This window comes from Echiichthys vipera (genome assembly GCF_963691815.1).
Source record: "Echiichthys vipera genome assembly, chromosome: 14".
NCBI classification, from domain to species: Eukaryota; Metazoa; Chordata; class Actinopteri; order Perciformes; family Trachinidae; genus Echiichthys; species Echiichthys vipera.
Window position 1 is genome coordinate 7,851,965 of NC_139839.1, and position 19,039 is coordinate 7,871,003.

Here is a 19,039-nt window from a genome sequence, read left to right on the forward strand (position 1 = left end):
AGAGAGAGAGAGAGAGAGAGAGAGAGAGAGAGAGAGAGAGAGAGGTGGTGTATAATTTAGTTTCAAGTGTGAATCAAGTTTGTCGGATGAAAGTGTTTTTTTGTTCGTGTTAAGCTCGTAAACATTTACACATTCATATTTCATTTTTGTATTGCTGTAGGCCAATATGGTTGCAATGTAACACCCTTACAACGACTAGAGAACTGCACAGATGTAAAAATATGGAAATATTAAAGAAAGCTGTTTCCCCTAATTACTATAACACCTGCCGCGTGCAGCTTCTCTTGTGCGCAGCAGCTTCTCGATGTGTGATTCGCTACATTAGCTGTGGCTGTGCACCACAAAAACAAAGCTGACATCCTCCCAGTCTCCGGTGTTTAAGGCGTGAACAGAGCTCTTTTGCAACGACTGTATCATATTGAGAGCAAAGGCTTTTTGAAAATTTTGATATTTTACAAATGGCTCAGTTCTCATCCCTCCACAGAAAAGAAAGTATTACAATAGAGATATAGTAATAGTTTGGAGCAACTGTTCAAATCCAATCTCAAAAATCTGATTTTATTTATATCAAGGGTCCATTTAGTTTACAGGGTGCTGTTTGTCAGAACATAATCACTAGACACGCGGAGGCTGGACTACCAGTATAACAACTCCAACACTTTACGACAGAAGGAGCTTTTCCAGGAACTCAGAAGCCTTTTCATTAACCTCTGAATTTTTTTTGCATGTCGATCGAGGGAAACAGTCAAAATTAAGTTCCAGGACTGTATCCTCATAGCCCTGTGAGAGCATCCTGATCTCATGAGCTCCATTGTATTTTACTCCCAGATCAGTTTGGTAACGTGCAACAGAGAAAATTTGGAGCCGTTTGCCAAGCGAACGTCCAATCAGTGTTGGTTTTGAGGCGGCTTTAAGTGTGTCAAAACGAGAAGCGACTGTTCAATGTAAACAACATGGCGGCTTCCACGGATGAGATGAGCGCAGCTATCGAGCAAGCCGCTCGCTAACTATTTTTTCTCTTGCATCCTTCTGTTGAATATGGACCAGGCTCCTAAAAATTTGCCTCTTATCCCAAAATTTGCGTTACACAGACGGAAAATATCCTTTATCGACATGTTGTTTACTTTCTGAGCTTTGGCCCGTATGTTGGTGATAGACAGATGGTTTATCCAATCAGCAACCAGTATTTTTTTACTCCTTCCCAAAAGAGCTCTGAAATTCCCAGATGGATAAGCTGAGCAAATGCGAATCATACGAATCAATCCATCCGGCGGAGTCAGATTAGTATCTTCAGTGACCCTTATTCTCTACCTACAATTTTCATTTACATTTATTAATTATGACTTTATATGTGGTGCAAAAACAGATAAAAAAGAAAAATGTAGTTCCTGATTTAGTTCTTAACATTATTTCCTGACTGGAAAGGGTCACTGCAGGGCCATTTTGAACCCTTGAGTTGATTTATTTGTTTGTTTCGGACATGCCAGTTAGATAAATCATCATCACACATTATCTTGGTTTACAATTCACATGACCTGAAGGGAGAGCGGGAGAAGCTAAAGCTTTTAGAAAGTTTAAAGGTTTAAAGCTACAGCGAAATTAGCAATTTAGAGTATAGCATGAGAGCAGCGCTACAATTGGCCGACCGTGTCCTTTGCATGGTCAAAGTTAAACCCTTAACTTCAAGGCTGCTGGAGATCATCCTAAGTGTGATGTTAGAAAAAATGAAATATGACACTTAAATTAGTGTGAAGGTGGCAGGTACTGTATGAAACTTTATTTTTTTTTTTAAATCAAGAGGATTTGTAAAAGAGTGCAGGTACATCTACCAGACACCCCCCTTTTCCAATTTGTTTCATGGCTGTGTCTGAAATTGCGGAGGCCATTAACGCCGGGGGATCTTTGAGGAGCTCCCAGAGGGAACGCTTCTTCACACAGCTCCTAAAATTGTCACTTCTTTCTTTTTTTTTGTTTTATCCTCTGATCTTCCAGGGACCATTTTCCCCCCATTTTTCCTTCTACCTAATCTGATCTTGTTCTTTATGTTTTACAGCTCTGGAAACTAGTGCCTGGGTTTCCAAGGACACCTGCAGGCTCTGCTTCCCCCCTGCAGGTTATAATCTCAGAGCAAATCCACCTATCAGCAGTGGAAACCTTCATAAACATTTTTTTTTTGTCATATCTGTGCTTTTTTTCTCCGCTTTTGTCTTTAAATTCCGCTTTTGCCTTTCTCTCCATCTCTGCGATATTATCCTCCCCTCCCAACCGCCTTCCCTCTCTTGTTTAGAAGGTGCACCAGCACCGGGGGATTTGTCTTTTTGAAGTGTGTGATTAATTTCCCCTCTTTCTAGGTGCACTGAACTGCAGCGTGAGTCTCTGTGTGTGTAGCCAGTGTCCCATTCCTTACCTGAGCTCATTAGTGCAATATGAGAAAGTTTTTCTCTCTCTCCCCTACTGTCTTTTCCTCCCTCTTTCCACCCGTCCACTCTTTTCTCTCTCATCGTCGCTACTCCTGTTCCTCTCTCCTCTTCCACTCTTTCTTTCATCTTATCCAATCCTTGTCCCTTCCCATCCTCCTCTTCCTCCGTCCTTATTTTCTCTGTCTTTCTTTATAACACACACACACACACACACACACACACACACACACACACACACACACACACACACACACACACACACACACACACACACACACACACACACACACACACACACACACACACACACACACACACACACACACACACACACACACACACACACACACACACACACACTTGCTGAGAGCAGATCAGAGGGGCCAATACTAACCACTGTCAGCTTGTCACAGCTCGGTTTGAGATAGAATGTAAATGTGGTACGCTTCCTGCATAACAATACTACTGTGTGTGTGTGTGTGTGTGTGTGTGCAGAAAACAGTTTTTTTTTTTTTTTTATGTTTCTCAATATGTTTCCTCCAAAGATAAAAGGAATTGAATTTCAATCGCTGTTTTTTTTTCTTTTTAAGTCATCATATGTGAACTTCTTGATATGGAATGACACTAGATGCCGTATGGTCATGCAGACTTCACTCTGTACTTTCAGCATCATCCTTCTTTGTCTGCATGTGAGACTACAGGGATATTGCCCCCCCCAGCCCATCTGCCTTGCTGGTAACATGCTAGCATTGACAAAGCATGACGAGAGCTGACCCCCGACATGACAGACAGGCAGGTGGACTGGCAGACAGAACGTGGAAACATGACAGATTAAGTACTATGAGAGACAGACAGGCAGACAGGCTTGTGGTTCTGTTTCTGGTGGGTCAGAGGAGAGGATGTGTGTGTTTTCACCCAACAAGCCCATAGGGAGATGAGGGTAGGAAGGATAGTTGTGCTGGAGCATGGTAAGCTCAGGGTGTCTGCAGGTTTCTGATAATCTGATTTTACAGCTGTGAAACATTTCTGTGCTGTCTAGAATTGGATGTCGGACGAATTTTGAATGCCAAAGAAGCATACACTGGCAAATCAACTTTTCACGTACCGTGAGAAGGACATTTTCAGCGTGTTCAGTGTATTGAGACATGATATCCAACATGTTCTTCTTATTGTTTGGATTTGAATCATATGAATATGGCAAATCTGAAGCACTAGTGATAATTAGTTTTAATTTGTGTATTATTTATTACTTCTTGTTGTCCTATCTTTGCCACTCTGCTATGACCAATTGTACTTTCTGACAAACTAAAACTTTCCCAATGTTTTCAGTTACCTTTAGTGTCACATAATCAGTATGCGTGGCCTGAAGGACAAAAGAAGAACAAACTGACATCGACTGATGGACTGACTGAAACAGAGCGTCACGATGAGACAACCAAAGTAAGATAGAGGAAAGAGAAAGAAGACACTGCAAATGAGAGAGGAAAGATAGAAAACAGATGGAGGAGAAAATAGATTAAAGAAGAGGATAACGAGAAAGGGAGAATGAAGAGAGAGAGAGAACAAGAGGCAGAGAAAAGAGGTAGATGCAAGGTGAGGGACACGACGAATCATTATAGCCGACAATCTCATCCTTCACTCTCTGGTGCTCTCACACACGTTCATGCAGGCACACACAGACACAGACACACACACACACACGCACACACACACACGCACCCTCCCCACAAACTATCCTCTCTAATCTAACTCCTGTGGCAGTGAGAATAGATATGGCTGTTTAGTGCCAGCAGCACAGCTCCCGGTACCTGATGGCAGCAATCTGCTGAGTCAGCAGCTCTGCTCTGCGTGTGTGCGAGTGTGTGTGCATATCTGTGTGTGTGTGTGTGTGTGTGTTTGATGAGACACATAGAGGGAGTTGGAGAGTGAAAGTGTTTGTAAGATTAGTGTGCAGCCTTCTCTGAGAATGATGAGCACTGCAATTTGAGCACTCTAACCACACACACACACACACACACACACACACACACACACACACACACACACACACACACACACACACACACACACACACACACACACACACACACACACACACACACACACACACACACACACACACACACACACACACACACACACACACACACTCTCTCACACACACACACACATACACACACACACACACACACACACACACAGCCACAGGGGCAGGCTGACAAAAGTTCACTATCATTACCATGCCAGTGAGACGTAACTGGTATTACCATGACAACAAGCTCTCACAGGCAGGTCACGACTATTAGAATAAGTAGCGTTCTTCTACATTATAGAAGGCAGTTACAGGTCACTATGATTTCTTAACAACTACACCTAACTATCATCTCCGTGGATGATGAAGATTCACCATAAAGAGAAATAGCTTTGAGTATGGCAGCCAATGAGAAAGTGATGAGCTCAAAATCTGTGTGTGTTATTCAAATTGTTTCAACTCTCATTTTATTCAGCTGATATATTTGACAAGCTCTATCTACCAATGACCTAAAGGAAGCTGTTTGTGTTGTTATCTCCTCTAGAGTCCAGATTAAAAATTCATCATGTGTGTTTTGTGATTATTAGACTTTTTTGTCAATGTTTAGATTGCCTTTGTGACTCAACCCGTCAGCTCTGACTTTCCTGTTCTCCGTCACAGAGCCGTCATCTGTGCAGAACGGAGAGGAAATGGAGCTCCATTTGTGTGGATGGTGTGTGTCACAGTATCTGGCTGAACTATTATCCCAGTGTTCTTTGCTGTGCAGGTGTCAAGTGCGCCCCGCTGTGCAAAAAAAAGATGATAGGCCATTTCCAAAAATCTGTCCACCCACCACACTCAGTCAACGAGACAACGAGGGTTTGGATGTAACTGTTATGCACTTCAGCTTTCCAAAGTGTGCTTTCTTTTGGGTGGACAAAGTGTGTGTTGGCGGTCAGGGCTTTTGTGCTAGAGTGGATGAAAGGTATCGGTACATACAGTATACAGCGTGTTTGGATGACTGGAATTAGAAAAATCACCACAGACACACTCGTGTTGTTTGTCTTACCTCCAGCAACGTCCTCTTCCAGTAGTTGTATCTGCAGATGGAAGATTTTCTCCTGGAGGTCGCACAGAGTGTGTTTCATTTTCTCCCTCCGTGTCACCATGTAGCACAGGTTACGCACCTGAAACACCAAGATGAAGACATGGCTCTTACAAACATGGGCAGCATGAAGTGTCTTAGTGCAGAGACAAACATGAGCCTGACAGACGTGGCGAACATGACCAGATGATGTTTAGATATCAATACATACAGCCTCAAACATTTTTGTTCAGTCGTGCTACAAACATCATTCAAACATTGAACTGTTCAGCTCCACAGACCTTTTTAGGTTCTTCCCGTTCATTGTTTTAGTTTCATGGCACGTTTGATGTTTTTCTTTCTGTCTCACAATCCCATTTCAAGCAGCTGTTTTGGGCAGAAACGCTAAAAGACTAAATCCTGTACTGGGGCTGGGTATCGCAACTTATTTCCTGATTCGATTCAATTAAGGATATTCTTATTAAAAAACATTTTTGCCTGGATATGAAAAAGAATCTGAAAACTAAGTCAATTGTACAAGGGATCCTCTAACCTGGTACTTTGGCAATATTTAAAAACCTTTTATTAGATAGGACAGACAGGAAATGGGGTGAGAGAGGGAGGGGGAGACATGCAGCGAAGGGCCGCAGGTGTGACTCAAACCCACGGCTGATGCCTCGAGGACCTTCAGCCTCTTTACATGGGGCGACTGCTCTAACCACTGCGCCACAGGGCCCAGTAACTTTTTATTCAACAGGAAAACCCTACAGCTGTTAACACAATAAAGGGAAACTCTACAGTCAGAGTATTGAGTGACATATATTCAGATATATTAAGGTGGGAGGTTAAGGGACTCCTTTGAGAATGACAATGGCAGTTTTTCCCTCGCCAAAATTAAAGCCTAACGTTAAAGTTAGGCTTTAATTGAGGTTATTTAGCCGCCTTCCTGACAAGCTAGCATGGCCGTAACCAATGGATTTCTTAGGTCTTTCGTATGATACCATAATATTGATTTTTTTATTAATCGGAAAACTACTTTGCAGCAGGTAGATAGTAAAGAAAGTGGGACACCCAGCATATTTCTGTCAGGTGGTGGTGACCAAAACAAAGCTAAAAGAAGAAAGAAGGAGTACTGGATTTAGGTTAATCAGCTGAACTGAATGGTAATGTGACTCTGTGTCTGCTGGATGTATAAATAGCTAACTGTCTGACAATACACTAGTCAAACCAACTGTATATAAAAATATATTCAAACATTTTTGTTGTTTTTTTTATCTTCTTCTACAACTTCCTAGTGGCTAAAAAACCCAACTTCAATAAAGACAAAGATCAATGCAACGATATATAACATCACAGGTTTATGTGCCGCCAGTAATGAGACAATAAGAGGTAAGAGTCTAGAGGTGACTTCCTGTTTCCTGCCAGTAAACTGGATCCCAGACTCTTCTTCCTCCACTCAGACCCAAACTCCAGCTGAGCCCTCCCGCTCCTCCATATTGCCAAATTACTATCATATGGCCCTATAAGCAGCATACGAGTGTCCAAGTGAGAGCATAAGCGAGCTGGGAGATGAATGTGTGCATGTTTATGCTAAGCACATATGGATGTTCAAAGAAAAGCTGTGGTTGTAAATGTGTTACTATTTCGAATTGGCAACACATAAGAGAGACAGAGACCGAGAGGGAAGAATGCAAGTGAAGAGGCTGAGACTAATAGAAAAACAGAAATATATAGAAAGAGAGAGAGAGAGAGAGACAGGTAGGGAGAGGGAGAGAGAGAGAGACAGGTAGGGAGAGGGAGAGAGAGAGAGAGAGACAGACAGTTCAAAAGGCTGAGTAAAGATTTTGCGCGGTCCCTTAGCAGCTGTAGTAGTTAAATGCTAACAAAATCATTTTAGCTACAGATAAAACAGCGATTTCAGAGAGTAGATACCCATGTTAGCTGAGACTGTGGAGAGAAAGCTCACTCCCCAGAGACTTATGAATGAACTATTCATACAGCGCATGGAGCGACTGCGTTGGACGAGGTAATTGTAGCGTTTCCAAACAGCCCCACTCAAAGTTGAATGAAAAAGTGGACTCTTCTCCTGAGGGGTAAGATGCACTATTAACATATTAATTTGGTGATAGCAGCGCACGCTTTTAGACAATTCGTCCTGGAAGACATTCAGACAGTTGCCCTCGGTTGCACACATGCAAAGTGACAGAAATAGTAAAACAAGAAAAAGAAAAAAGAAGTTCCTTTCTCAACTGCACACATGGCCATGACCGCCAGATTGTTGGTTTTGGAAAGTTACAAAAATTGTCGTTGTTTGACAATCCATCAAGGTCTTTCATCCCAGAGTAGTGTTGTAAAATATCACAATATCACAATATATATATATAATAATACAAACATTTTGCACTCAAGTTCTTAATAAAATAAGAAATATATATATATAATTAATTCACACAGGGTCATACAAATGTTATTTAAGGTAGACTATTTATTAAATGAATAACCAAAAAATATTGTGAGATATTTTTGAGATTAAAAAATGGCCAGGATGGAAGATTTTGGCCACACTGCCTAAGTAGAAGACTACAGACGATCTGCTTTTTACTAAAGTGCTATAGGGGCATTTTTCTTCTGGACTCATCCTGCCACCAGACCGGCTCTGTAGGGAATTGTAGTTTATCCTGAGTTGATATGACTTTAGTGGCTCAGGCTAATAGAGCTAATGTGAACTGAGAATAAGAGAAGGGCACAGAAACACACACACAGCCCGCACTGTACAACTTGTAGCCTAACTGTTCTGTAAATGTTTTTAAAACACCGCGTACAGGATAATAAAGGTTTAGAGGTGTTTAATGTCCTCAAAGGTGCTGTTGTATGTTTGGTTCAAACCAACAGCTGCATGCGGTTACAGACACTTATAGTTATTCACAAGAAAAACACCCGATCATCGTAGTTTACGTATAAAACATGCTGTTGTTATTGGGTTAATATACTACACACACTATCCAACACTGTCATGACGACAAAGTAACTGCAGAGAGACGGAGCTAGGGAGAGAAACTAATTGGGTCCAAGCAACAGCCCTTGAATCCCAAACTAACAAGCCAGAAATGGGATTTCTGCCAACTCTCACAATGGTAAATCAGTTATCATGTGTCTCTAACCATATACAGTATGTGTGTGTGTGTGTGTGTGTTGCAGTATTATGTGTGTGTGAGCTTGAAGATATGCCATGGTGCTAATAAGACAGGAAAGACTGTGTGCGTGGAGTGTAGGAGTGCACAGAATCAGGTATTAAAGAGGCGGAACAAACAAGGGGATGCACATATACACACATATATCAGAAAGAAACAACATACATTGGAACTGCCAGTAATACTACTTGGTGTGTGTGTGTGTGTTTGTGTGTGTGTCTGTGTGTGTGTGTGTGTGTGTGTGTGTGTGTGTGTGTGTGTGTGTCAGCAAGTGCGAGACAAAGAGACAGAAATAGAGCAAGGCCTGTATGATTTTGCATTTGTGATAAAGAAACAGAATGTGTTTATTCATTTTCTTATGCAGTATTATGCGTATTATTGCGTGCTGGCAGTCCCGCAGGCCGACTGTTTATCTGTTGGTATTAAAGGATTCGTCAGCCTGGCCTATCTGACCCATTCCATCCCTGTTAGAGCGCTGCAGATAAAAATAGCTGCTCAACTGGGACACAATGTGCAGAGCCTGGCTTTGATTAGGACAGAGAGTGTGGGTGTACCGTTTTCAAAAACAACTACCTCTGCCTGGACATTACATGACAGGGGAGTGGAGAGCAGGATGGGAGGTAAAGATGAGCAAGAGCGATGAGAGAGGAGAGGAGTTTGGAGTAAAAGAACCACTCTGTGGAACCTCTGTTTTGTTCTCTCTCACCCTCACATTTCTCTGACTACCTCTCTCTTTCTCCTCCAAACTCTGGATATCAAGGCTATCTGTCTTCTGTGAGCAGTTATTTCAGCAAACTGAAAATGAACCAAACCACACTGGAACAAAAGGAACATGAAGATTAAATGTCATTGAGTCTATTAGCTGGAGGAAATGTACTTTTATATTTCCCCGAATGTATAAATGACTAAATAAATAAAACACTTCTGTTTAATAAGAATTTTCTGCTTTGACTTTTTCATGACTTTCCATAACTTGTGGGTGTTGTATTTTCCACTACATTTTTTTTGTGGTATCCCATAAGATTTTGTGTTTTCTGGGCTTTGCCGTTTTCGAGTACATCCCAAACTATTGTATGTGAGCTCAAAAACCTCAAATACTATTAAGTATTCTTGCTTTGTTGCCATGCACAAGTCACATGCCGTTTTCCAACAAATGCGTGTCAAAATACCCCCCAAAAAACATGCCTTTGGAAGGGTTATTCAACAATTTTTCAGATCTGTTTGATTTTCTTTTCAAAGCTGCTGTGCATTTTTGATATACGGTAAATATCAGGTAAATAACCTCAACTGTTTTTGCATAATATGTCCTGTTTATTATTAAAGATTGAAGATGTATATGTATCTTTATTTAAAAAACAATAATAATCCACCCACGGGGCATTTTGAGGGATACAGAATGAAACTATTGCTTCTCCATAAAAATATATATTAACTCTGAGTTAATGTTTAACTTTTTTTTTACAGGTTTGACAATGCCTTTTTGTCACGTTCTATTTACATTGTACCAGCCGATAGTGGCCGGCATTGCAGGTTGCCAGGGTTGTCTGTTCGGCGAAGCTACTGTAAGCTGGCACTGGGTGAAATGTAAGTTTGTCGATCCTGCAGCTGCTTGTTTGTCCCACTAACTTAGTGACCGGAGACGGGTAAAAATGAGTCAATATAGGCCAAGCATTCACTCAATGGACTGAGCTAAAGGAGTTCAACGGCATTAAAACCCAGGCTAAAATGGCTACGTTGCTCCTTGATCAGTAAGCTAACTTTCATGTTTACTTAGCTGTAAAGGCTAACGGTAACTGTCAGTCAAACTCCTCTGCAATACTTGTTTTTATGGTGCAATTTGCTGGAGAGGACGGGTTCAAACAGGCTCAGACAGACTCCGGTCTCCTGTAGGCTACTGGGCTGGGTCTGATGAACATGGCAACCTGAGTGCTGGAATTATTTTCTGTTGTTGCGACTACGATCTTGAGACAGAAGATGGCGGTGTTCTGCAAATTCTCCAAATTCAACTTTTAATCCTGCCCTCCGCCAACTCTCCCCTTTTCCTCCTCCATCCTCCAACCTGAACTGAAACATATTGTCCCAACAACTCATCTGCACACCTGTCAGGATTTTTATTCCTCTTAACTTCATCCGTCTTTTTCCTGTCTCTGTCGGAGTCCATTCATTCATCCCGAGCAGCTATCCATCTCTGAATCAGCAAACACAGCACTTCATCCATCTTTTTCTGTCCTACTTACATACTGTATACTGTAGATAGACATAAATCTGACATGTATTGTTACATTTGGTTTAACAGAAGATTCCACACCTGTCTACAACAGAGAGACACACAAGTGACAGAAGACATTACTCAGTACCAGAGGTGATAAAATGAGTAAGCAAGGTCCCAAACATCCTCAACAAAAACCTTTGAGAGCCTCATTTATACACGTCTCTCTGACATGGAGCCAATCAAACCAAAGCACTTTTGCATCAGGATGGACGAGCAGATGAGATTTCATTGTGTTCCTTCTGATAAAGAGAGATGTTACTGTGGCTCCAGTTTATAAAAGTATCATTGTTTGCATAAGTCTGCTAATCAGGAGGGACTATTTGTCTCTGGATATCTTCACCAGCCTGAAGTGAAATAACAACATGCCCTTTTTTTGAGAGCTGAGGGGATTTCATCTGAAAGCAGTGTTGAAAGGTTGTGAATAAAATGTTTATGCGCTGAACATGTCAGGAAATGACCCCGCGGACAATTTCTCCAAAGACACTGGGAAAATGAGCCAGTGAGGAACCATCACACGCTCAAATAATTGTATAAAAGAAGAAGAAGATGACATTAATTAACCCCAGAGGGGATTTTTAATGTTTTCTCTCTGTTATTATGATACTCTCTCTACACACACACAGGCCTGAAATACACACACATGCATAAAGGATCTATACATTAATGTAGAGCTGTCAGAGTGAGGGGGCTGCCCATGGACAGGCATCCTGAGCGCTTTGGGGTTTGGGGTTTTGCTCAAGGGCACCTTGACACTGCATCGCTCCAGCTAACAGTCCGTACTTGGTCCGTACGGGGACATGACGCCAAGCCAAGTCCCCACAGACAGAGTAATAAACTATAAATATGTCACCTATTATCCATTTCAAATGTCAGGTGAGATGTCATTTGTTGCACGGTGTGGTAATGACAAAGTCAATATGACCTATTTGTGGACATTGGACATTCATTACTTTGGTCAGTGTATTTCAACTTGACGGTTCATTTGCTTTTGTTGGCAGGTGAGCCAAGGACGTGATATAACACACTCAATGAGACAGAAGTAATCCAATCAAATGAATCCATCAATGCAACATTTAAAATACAGGAATAACAGGAAACAGCATTCCTGGTTTTCTCCCTCTAACCATCCATCTACTACTCCTCACACTATTCATGCATCCTACCTCCTCCCTTAATCCCTCAAACACTAAATCCACCTCCTTTCCATCTCATCCATCCATGACACGACAGGCCGCAGATAATCAGCATTACAAGTGTATTAACTGTGCTGAGCAGAGCCAACGCCTCCCATACCACACCGTCCATACCCCCCCCCCACCTCTCTGTCTAACCTTCACACTGTTTAGCTCTATCACACTCTCTTTTCTCTCACTCCGTGTGCGTGTTATCACCTGCTTCTGCACTAATTATGTTTCTCCATTAAAGTACACATAAATGGCAATCCTGCAGAAACTAAATGCACTGCAATGTTCATTTTAACTTGCTGAGTGTTTGTATTTCTATCACAATCCCTCTTGCTTTCAGTCACCCACGCATACACACAGAGACACAAGCAGAGCACTGACTGTCATCAACCACTAATTATTTCAACAGGTGTCTAGCAGCAGGGCACCAAACCCTTTGTGTGTGTGTGTGTGTGTGTGTGTGTGTGTGTGTGTGTGTGTGTGTGTGTGCATACTTGCATACACATCATCCATATTTATAAGGACCAATTTGAGATTTAGACCTACAGAGTTTGATGAATTGGGTATTTTTACATGAAAATGTTGCACACACCCTTTATTGGAACCCATACAAAATAATAATAATTTGGTTCATATTTCACACACAAACACACATTTAACAATTTTTAAATACTGTCATTAAGTTAAGCACTGACGTAAGAACATTTTATAGTAAAAATTACAGTGAAAGTAACTTTGACGTCAATGAAAATTCTAAGTGGCCTTTAGCACAAGAGACATTTTGACATGTCATAGCAAGAAAAGCACAGGTACTAATAACATTAACAAGAGCTCTGATGTATTCAAATGTCCGAGTAAGCCATAAGAGTGCAACAGGGAGCCCGGATCATTTATCAGAGTTTCAGCAGCATCTATTACATGTTCTCTTCCACTTTCTCCAGCCAGCAATTAAAACTTTTATTGCTGTTTTTGACATTTTCCACTATTTAATGCACAATTTGAAGAATGTGCATAACAAGAGGAGGTGGATGAAAACATCGATTTATGAGTGTCTCCATTTCAGAGGTGGTGTGCAGGTAAATCTGTGTATGCGCAAGAAAGACAGTCAGAGTGTGTGTGTGTGTGTGTTTGTGCTGCCGCAGGCAGAGAAGCAATAGCTACGTCAGAACTAATTCCCAAACTGATCTCTGAGATAGAGACAAACCCAATGGGAACAGAGAGGGAAAGCATGTGTGTGTATGCACGCTGTGCGCCTGTGAATAAAAATGGATTTCATTGTATTGACTTAAGTGATATGTGACAAAGGTGGTAAATGAGTGTGCAGACATACTAACAGAGAGAAAGGAAGATATACTATAAAGATGTTAAGATAAATGAGAAAATGATGTAAGCTATTTTTGGTTTTTACCAATGAGTTATTCAGCTCAGTCAGAGAGGGAAAGTGTAGAAATACGCAAAGACACAAAGGAGATAACAGTCTTTTCCTTTCTTCACTTCTCCAACTAACTTCCAGCTCAGATCTATATTGACCTGACCCTCTCAGCTCCCAGAGTATTGACTACAATCCTGTGCTGTTTACTAATGAGCGCCAATGACTGTTCATTGGCCTTGAAATACACAGACACCACTGTGAGGAAGCAGCCAGCTAAATATCGGGATTATTGATCTTTAATTGGCCCAATATCGCCCCAAAGCCAATGTGGAGAGCCTGGGTTAATTACTAACAAGACAATCCCAACTGGAATAATTAAACTGGAGTGTGCACTTAAATGCAGGCAGCTTGTTACAGAGGGAGCTCTACTCTAATCAATTCATCACATGTTGCTCAAGTATGTTTCATCTATTAGTTACACTGCTGGGATTATTAGAGTGATTTACACCAGAGCGCATTGCTACTCTGCTCTACATCAATAACCATACAGACAGCTGTAAAATCATCCAATCAATGCAAATGCAGGTTCACACTACAATGAGAAGGAAATCACAATAAACACAAGGGCTAGATATCTGCACTGATCTCCACAATGATTTATTTAGATCAGATGAATACCAGTGTTGCAGAAAGCTCCTGGGAATTTGAATTTTATTCTACAGTACATTCGACAAGTAAGCACAAGTGAACACAACACGGTTGTTTCCTTGAATCTAAAATTGCGTAAAGTGCACATAACAGGCTAAATTATAAACACATTTCCCGTCTATAAAACTGTGGACATCCACCTATCATCTATATTATTTTTAAACTTAAAATAACCTTTTTGGGCATAATTTTACACATGCAGCCCCAACCGAACCAGTTAAACAATCTCGGGATTTAAAATTGCAATTAATCTCGTTTTTAGTTTTTTTTATCCAACACTGATTTGGTGACTTTCGGGGTCAAAAGACATTTTGATGTGAAGGTTTAAACCTGGCTTAATGTGGTTGAAAGCTTAAAGTTAAAGAGGCTATGATCTGTATTCTAAGGGGTCACTTGTATTGAATTGAACTAGAAGTAAATATGGAGCATTTAGCAGCACCTGTTCCCATCAGGAGTTGGTAAATAACGAAACAGAGCTAAAATGGGACTGAACATGGGCCTTCACCAGGTAACGACACCAAATCATTGCTTATGTCGCTCTGTGTTTCCTGGATGTGTGAATAAGCAGCTGCTTGCTAACAAGTTCACCACATCGACTGAAAAGGTGATAAAATGTCACTGTTGTGTTTACAGATTGTTGCCACTGTCCCAAACAACAATCAGTTAATGCAGATTTAAAGGTTGGATTTACAAGACGGAAGTGACCAACAAATAGAAGCTCATTGCGATCCAAAAACGACACCTATAATATTGTTTGTTTTTTTACGAAAACAATATGGCACCAAATGACATTTTGATCACACCAAAACCTTCTTTAGCATTTAGAATTATATTCTAATTCTGACTTTTTTACCACATGATTTTACCATAATACTGGTAATTATTAACTACAGTGAACATTCATAAAAACAATGGCTACTCCATCTAGTAAAAGGTGCCTTGAAATGTTCTCCTTCATTCCACACAGAAATATAACACGCCAGTGACCCGCACCGTCAAACCAAAAGGCCTGTGCAACACCTCATAAATCACTTTCATGCTCCTACAGGGACAGTTGCATAACTCCACCACCCAGCATCCTCATCTGTCACACTTTTTAAATTTATGAATGAAAATAAAAACCTGTCTGACAGAAGTATATTTGGCGATTCGAAAACCAGAAAAGAAAGTTTAGTTTATGGTTGTCAAATATTTCGACCATGAAGCATGTTTCGAAACACAAATGATGTTTTAATCATGATGGGTGGACAAACAAATACGAAAAGTCTTTTATAAAAATGATTTCTGCTCCGCAGTCTGGCATCTACATAATCTTTAGTTCATAAAAAAGAGAAGTCATGCTTAGCTACCAAAAAAAAGGTGGTGGCTTAAATTCCAGTTGGTTATCCATCGACTATATTTTATGCAGAACTTATCTAGTTTTTTTAAGAGCGTAATAAGATTTTGGTCTTGGGTGGTGGCACGGTTCAACACGTGATAAGGTAGCTGCTTTTTGTCAACAGAATGGGAAGATGGTGTCATCCGCGGCTTTATCATGTACCGATGCGCGCCTGTCTCAAAAAACATAAAATATTTATATATATATATATATATACACACACCTGCTGGATATGGTTGGAAAACAGAGGATGGGAACTTACAAGTCATACGACCCCTGGGATTGTTTTGCATGAGATACACTGCAGGTGCAAAGAAAGTGGATGTGAGGCAGGTAGACGTTCCTGTTTCTCTGCAGGACTTTGTTGCACAGACTTATGTCGTTGTACAAAATGTGCCAATAGAAATGAGAAAGAGGAAAGGGAAGATGACAACTGTCATGACAACTGTCCTGACAACGACGGGGAGGACTGGAAGTGTCCTTATTTCAACACTGACATACTGTAGCTATCAAAAGGTTTCTGGGGTTCATTCCATCAAAATGAATAATAAATTAAACAGATTTAGTAAATTTTAATGGTGCTATCTGTGCGTCTGTGCAGTAGGTCTGGGCTGTTCTGTTATCCCTAATTCTATTTTGTACAGTTTGCAATTTTTCATTATTAATAAATCTATTTTTTTAATGGCTGATCATGGTTGTTTATGTTTGTGGATGAGTACAATTACTGGCTTTTATTGATCTAAATCAATAAACTGCAGGTAAAATACAATGGAGCTTGCCAGATCAGGATGGTCTCACGAGGCTATCAGATTTTAGCTTTAACATCCAAAACCCCTCGAGGGAATAGTTTGACATTTGGACATAAGCTTATTTGCTTTCTTGTTGAGCAATGAGAACATTTCAGTAAATGTGACATTACAGCGTGTTAGCTTAGCTTAGCATAAAGACTGGAAACGACTGGCTTGGCTTCATCCGAAAGTAACAAAATCCACCCACCAGCACTTTTAAAGCTCAGTAATTCACATGTTATATAGTGTCTGTTCAAAAACAAAAGATTTATGTTGGGTTACACGCTGGACTAATTCTTGGTTGGGAGCAGTAACTTCCTTCAGCAAACGTTACAACAAATCTGTGTTGAAATCGGCAGAAGAGAGCTAGGTAGCTGCTAGCAGCCGGTGTGTTTGGCTACAGAGCTAACAGCTGTTTCCACTAGCTGTAGCTGCAGACTGGTTACTGTTTTTAAACATGGTGAAGTGGCCTTTAGCTTTATGTAACATATATCTGGATCAAACTGAAATGAGGTCTGCTTTAACTTTCTTTCAAATCAGGCCTGAAGACCTTTCTGCCCAGTGCAGCTCGTCCAAAGATGATATTTGACCACAGATTATATTTTAATACATTATTTCCTGCTCCTTCTCTTTTCAATGCCGCCATACGTAAAGCAGCATGAAAACATCTTTGTGTTTTAAAAGGTGCTATACAAATAAGCTCGCCTTGACTCGCCAAATCCTCTACAAGTCCCTGTAACATCAACAGACTGTATAAAATACAGTGGGCTGAAATAATAGCCACTATAAAAGCAGATCTTGGCAGCCAGAACACAAATATCCGTGTTGTGAATCGTAAAGACCTCCCGATAATATCAGCTACCTGGCGGATAAAGTAGCTCGTGTGAATTTGTTACCTTCCGTCTATAGTGCCCTTCAGAGGACCCTAAAACAGTCGCTGACTCGATTTCACCCACTGAATCTGTCGGAGCACGGAGCAATAATCCTGCTCACAGTGGGGAAACGTTGGCCCGCATTGCTTCATCTTGGTTCTTTAACTACTGGTCGTGACCCAAAATAGATCATAAGCATGTAAGGCAAGATAAGAGTAGCAATATCTGGATTTAATAATGCAAGGTCGATATTAAACTTCTATCTCGAGGACTTCCTTTTTGTGTGTTTTTACTCAACATTGTCTAGAAAGAAACGCAGTTATTTCCCAGTTACTCATGTATTTTTTTCAATCCTACCTCAACTGCTGTAAATATGAAAGACATCATTCATTATGTGCCTACAGAGTTGAACTTGGATCGAAAAAAAAAAGTGATATAGGACTGTGATGATAACCACATCGCTGTGGTGATGTGACACTACTGTGGTGATGAAAGTTACATATGCTGTGTGATATGAAATACAATAATCACAAAAATCATCGTTTAGTTATCGTCACTGACTGTCTTCCAGTCTTCAAGGGAGGAATAAAACCTTTTAGATTCTCGTCACTTCAGCTTTTTAAAAATCATGGACAGTCTAACATGGGGGGGATTTCTTTTGTGGATGTTAGATTATTATTTATGATTTATAGGCTTGAGTACTTGTGATAACGTTCAGTTGATTAAACAACGCACAGCGGGGAAGGAAAAGGACTCAGCCAGACATTTGTTCATTCTCAGCAGATATAGCACATCGCTGCAATGTTCTGTTGTTATAAGCTTTAACCTGGCACTTTATGCTGCATAAATTATCCCAGGAGCTTAATCCTATATGTTTCAACTTGGGAGCACATGTGCTCCTTGGTAAAAGAGTTAGCGTCAAACCCTGGCCTATGGTGTAGATTTGCTGGCTACGTGAGTCGGTGACGTATCTACGCTGTAAAACCGTAAACACACAACTCTAAATCAAGATTAAGAAGAGACAAAAGACACAGACGGAGAAAATAAATAAACTTGAGCAAAAATGAATGACACGCTGTAGCACGTTTCATTCAGCTTGTCAAAATTACAAGGCATACAAATGAGTGAGGTTAGAAATGATTAAGGGCATATATATGTAAGAGATGGAGGGAAGAAAGGACAGAAAGAGGGAAGAAAGGAGCGATGAAAAAGTGGGTCAGACAGGCAGAGGAGGCTGCTGCAGCTGCAGACTGAAGCTTTGTGAAACCCTTCCTGATGTGCAACACACACACACACGCACACGCACACACACATACACATACACACACACACACACACACACACACACACACACACACACACACACACACACACACACACACACACACACACACACACACACACACACACACACACACACACACACACACACACACACACACACACACACACACACACACACACACACAGAGTCAGGCACACATGCCAGAGTCTATCACTTCCATACACTTCCAGACAGCGACAAACTACATGATTTATTAGCTCCTGCTAGTCAGTCAGTGACCGTGTAGCCACACCCTTCTGGGATCCATGGCAACATCATTCTCCAATCACAGCTCACATGTTGAGCACTTGGCTGTGTATTTCTGCCTCACATGTGTCTAAATAAAATGAAGGGTCTGACTCGGTGTGTTTTTCACATCACATTCTTTATCCTTGTATGTGTGTAAATGTTCACAGTGTGGACACATATGTATGT

General features: G+C 40.9%; 1 protein-coding gene across 2 annotated transcripts in view; it reads right to left on the reverse strand.

Moving 5' to 3' along the window:
- LOC310956303 (uncharacterized protein) overlaps positions 1-19,039 on the reverse strand; it is a 243,809-nt gene that overhangs the window by 90,576 nt on the left and 134,194 nt on the right. For both annotated transcript variants that reach the window (XM_083926493.1, XM_083926492.1), the window contains exon 11: positions 5,501-5,618. In XM_083926493.1, coding sequence (XP_083782619.1) covers positions 5,501-5,618 — 118 coding nt within the window. The remainder of the gene's footprint in view (positions 1-5,500; positions 5,619-19,039) is intronic.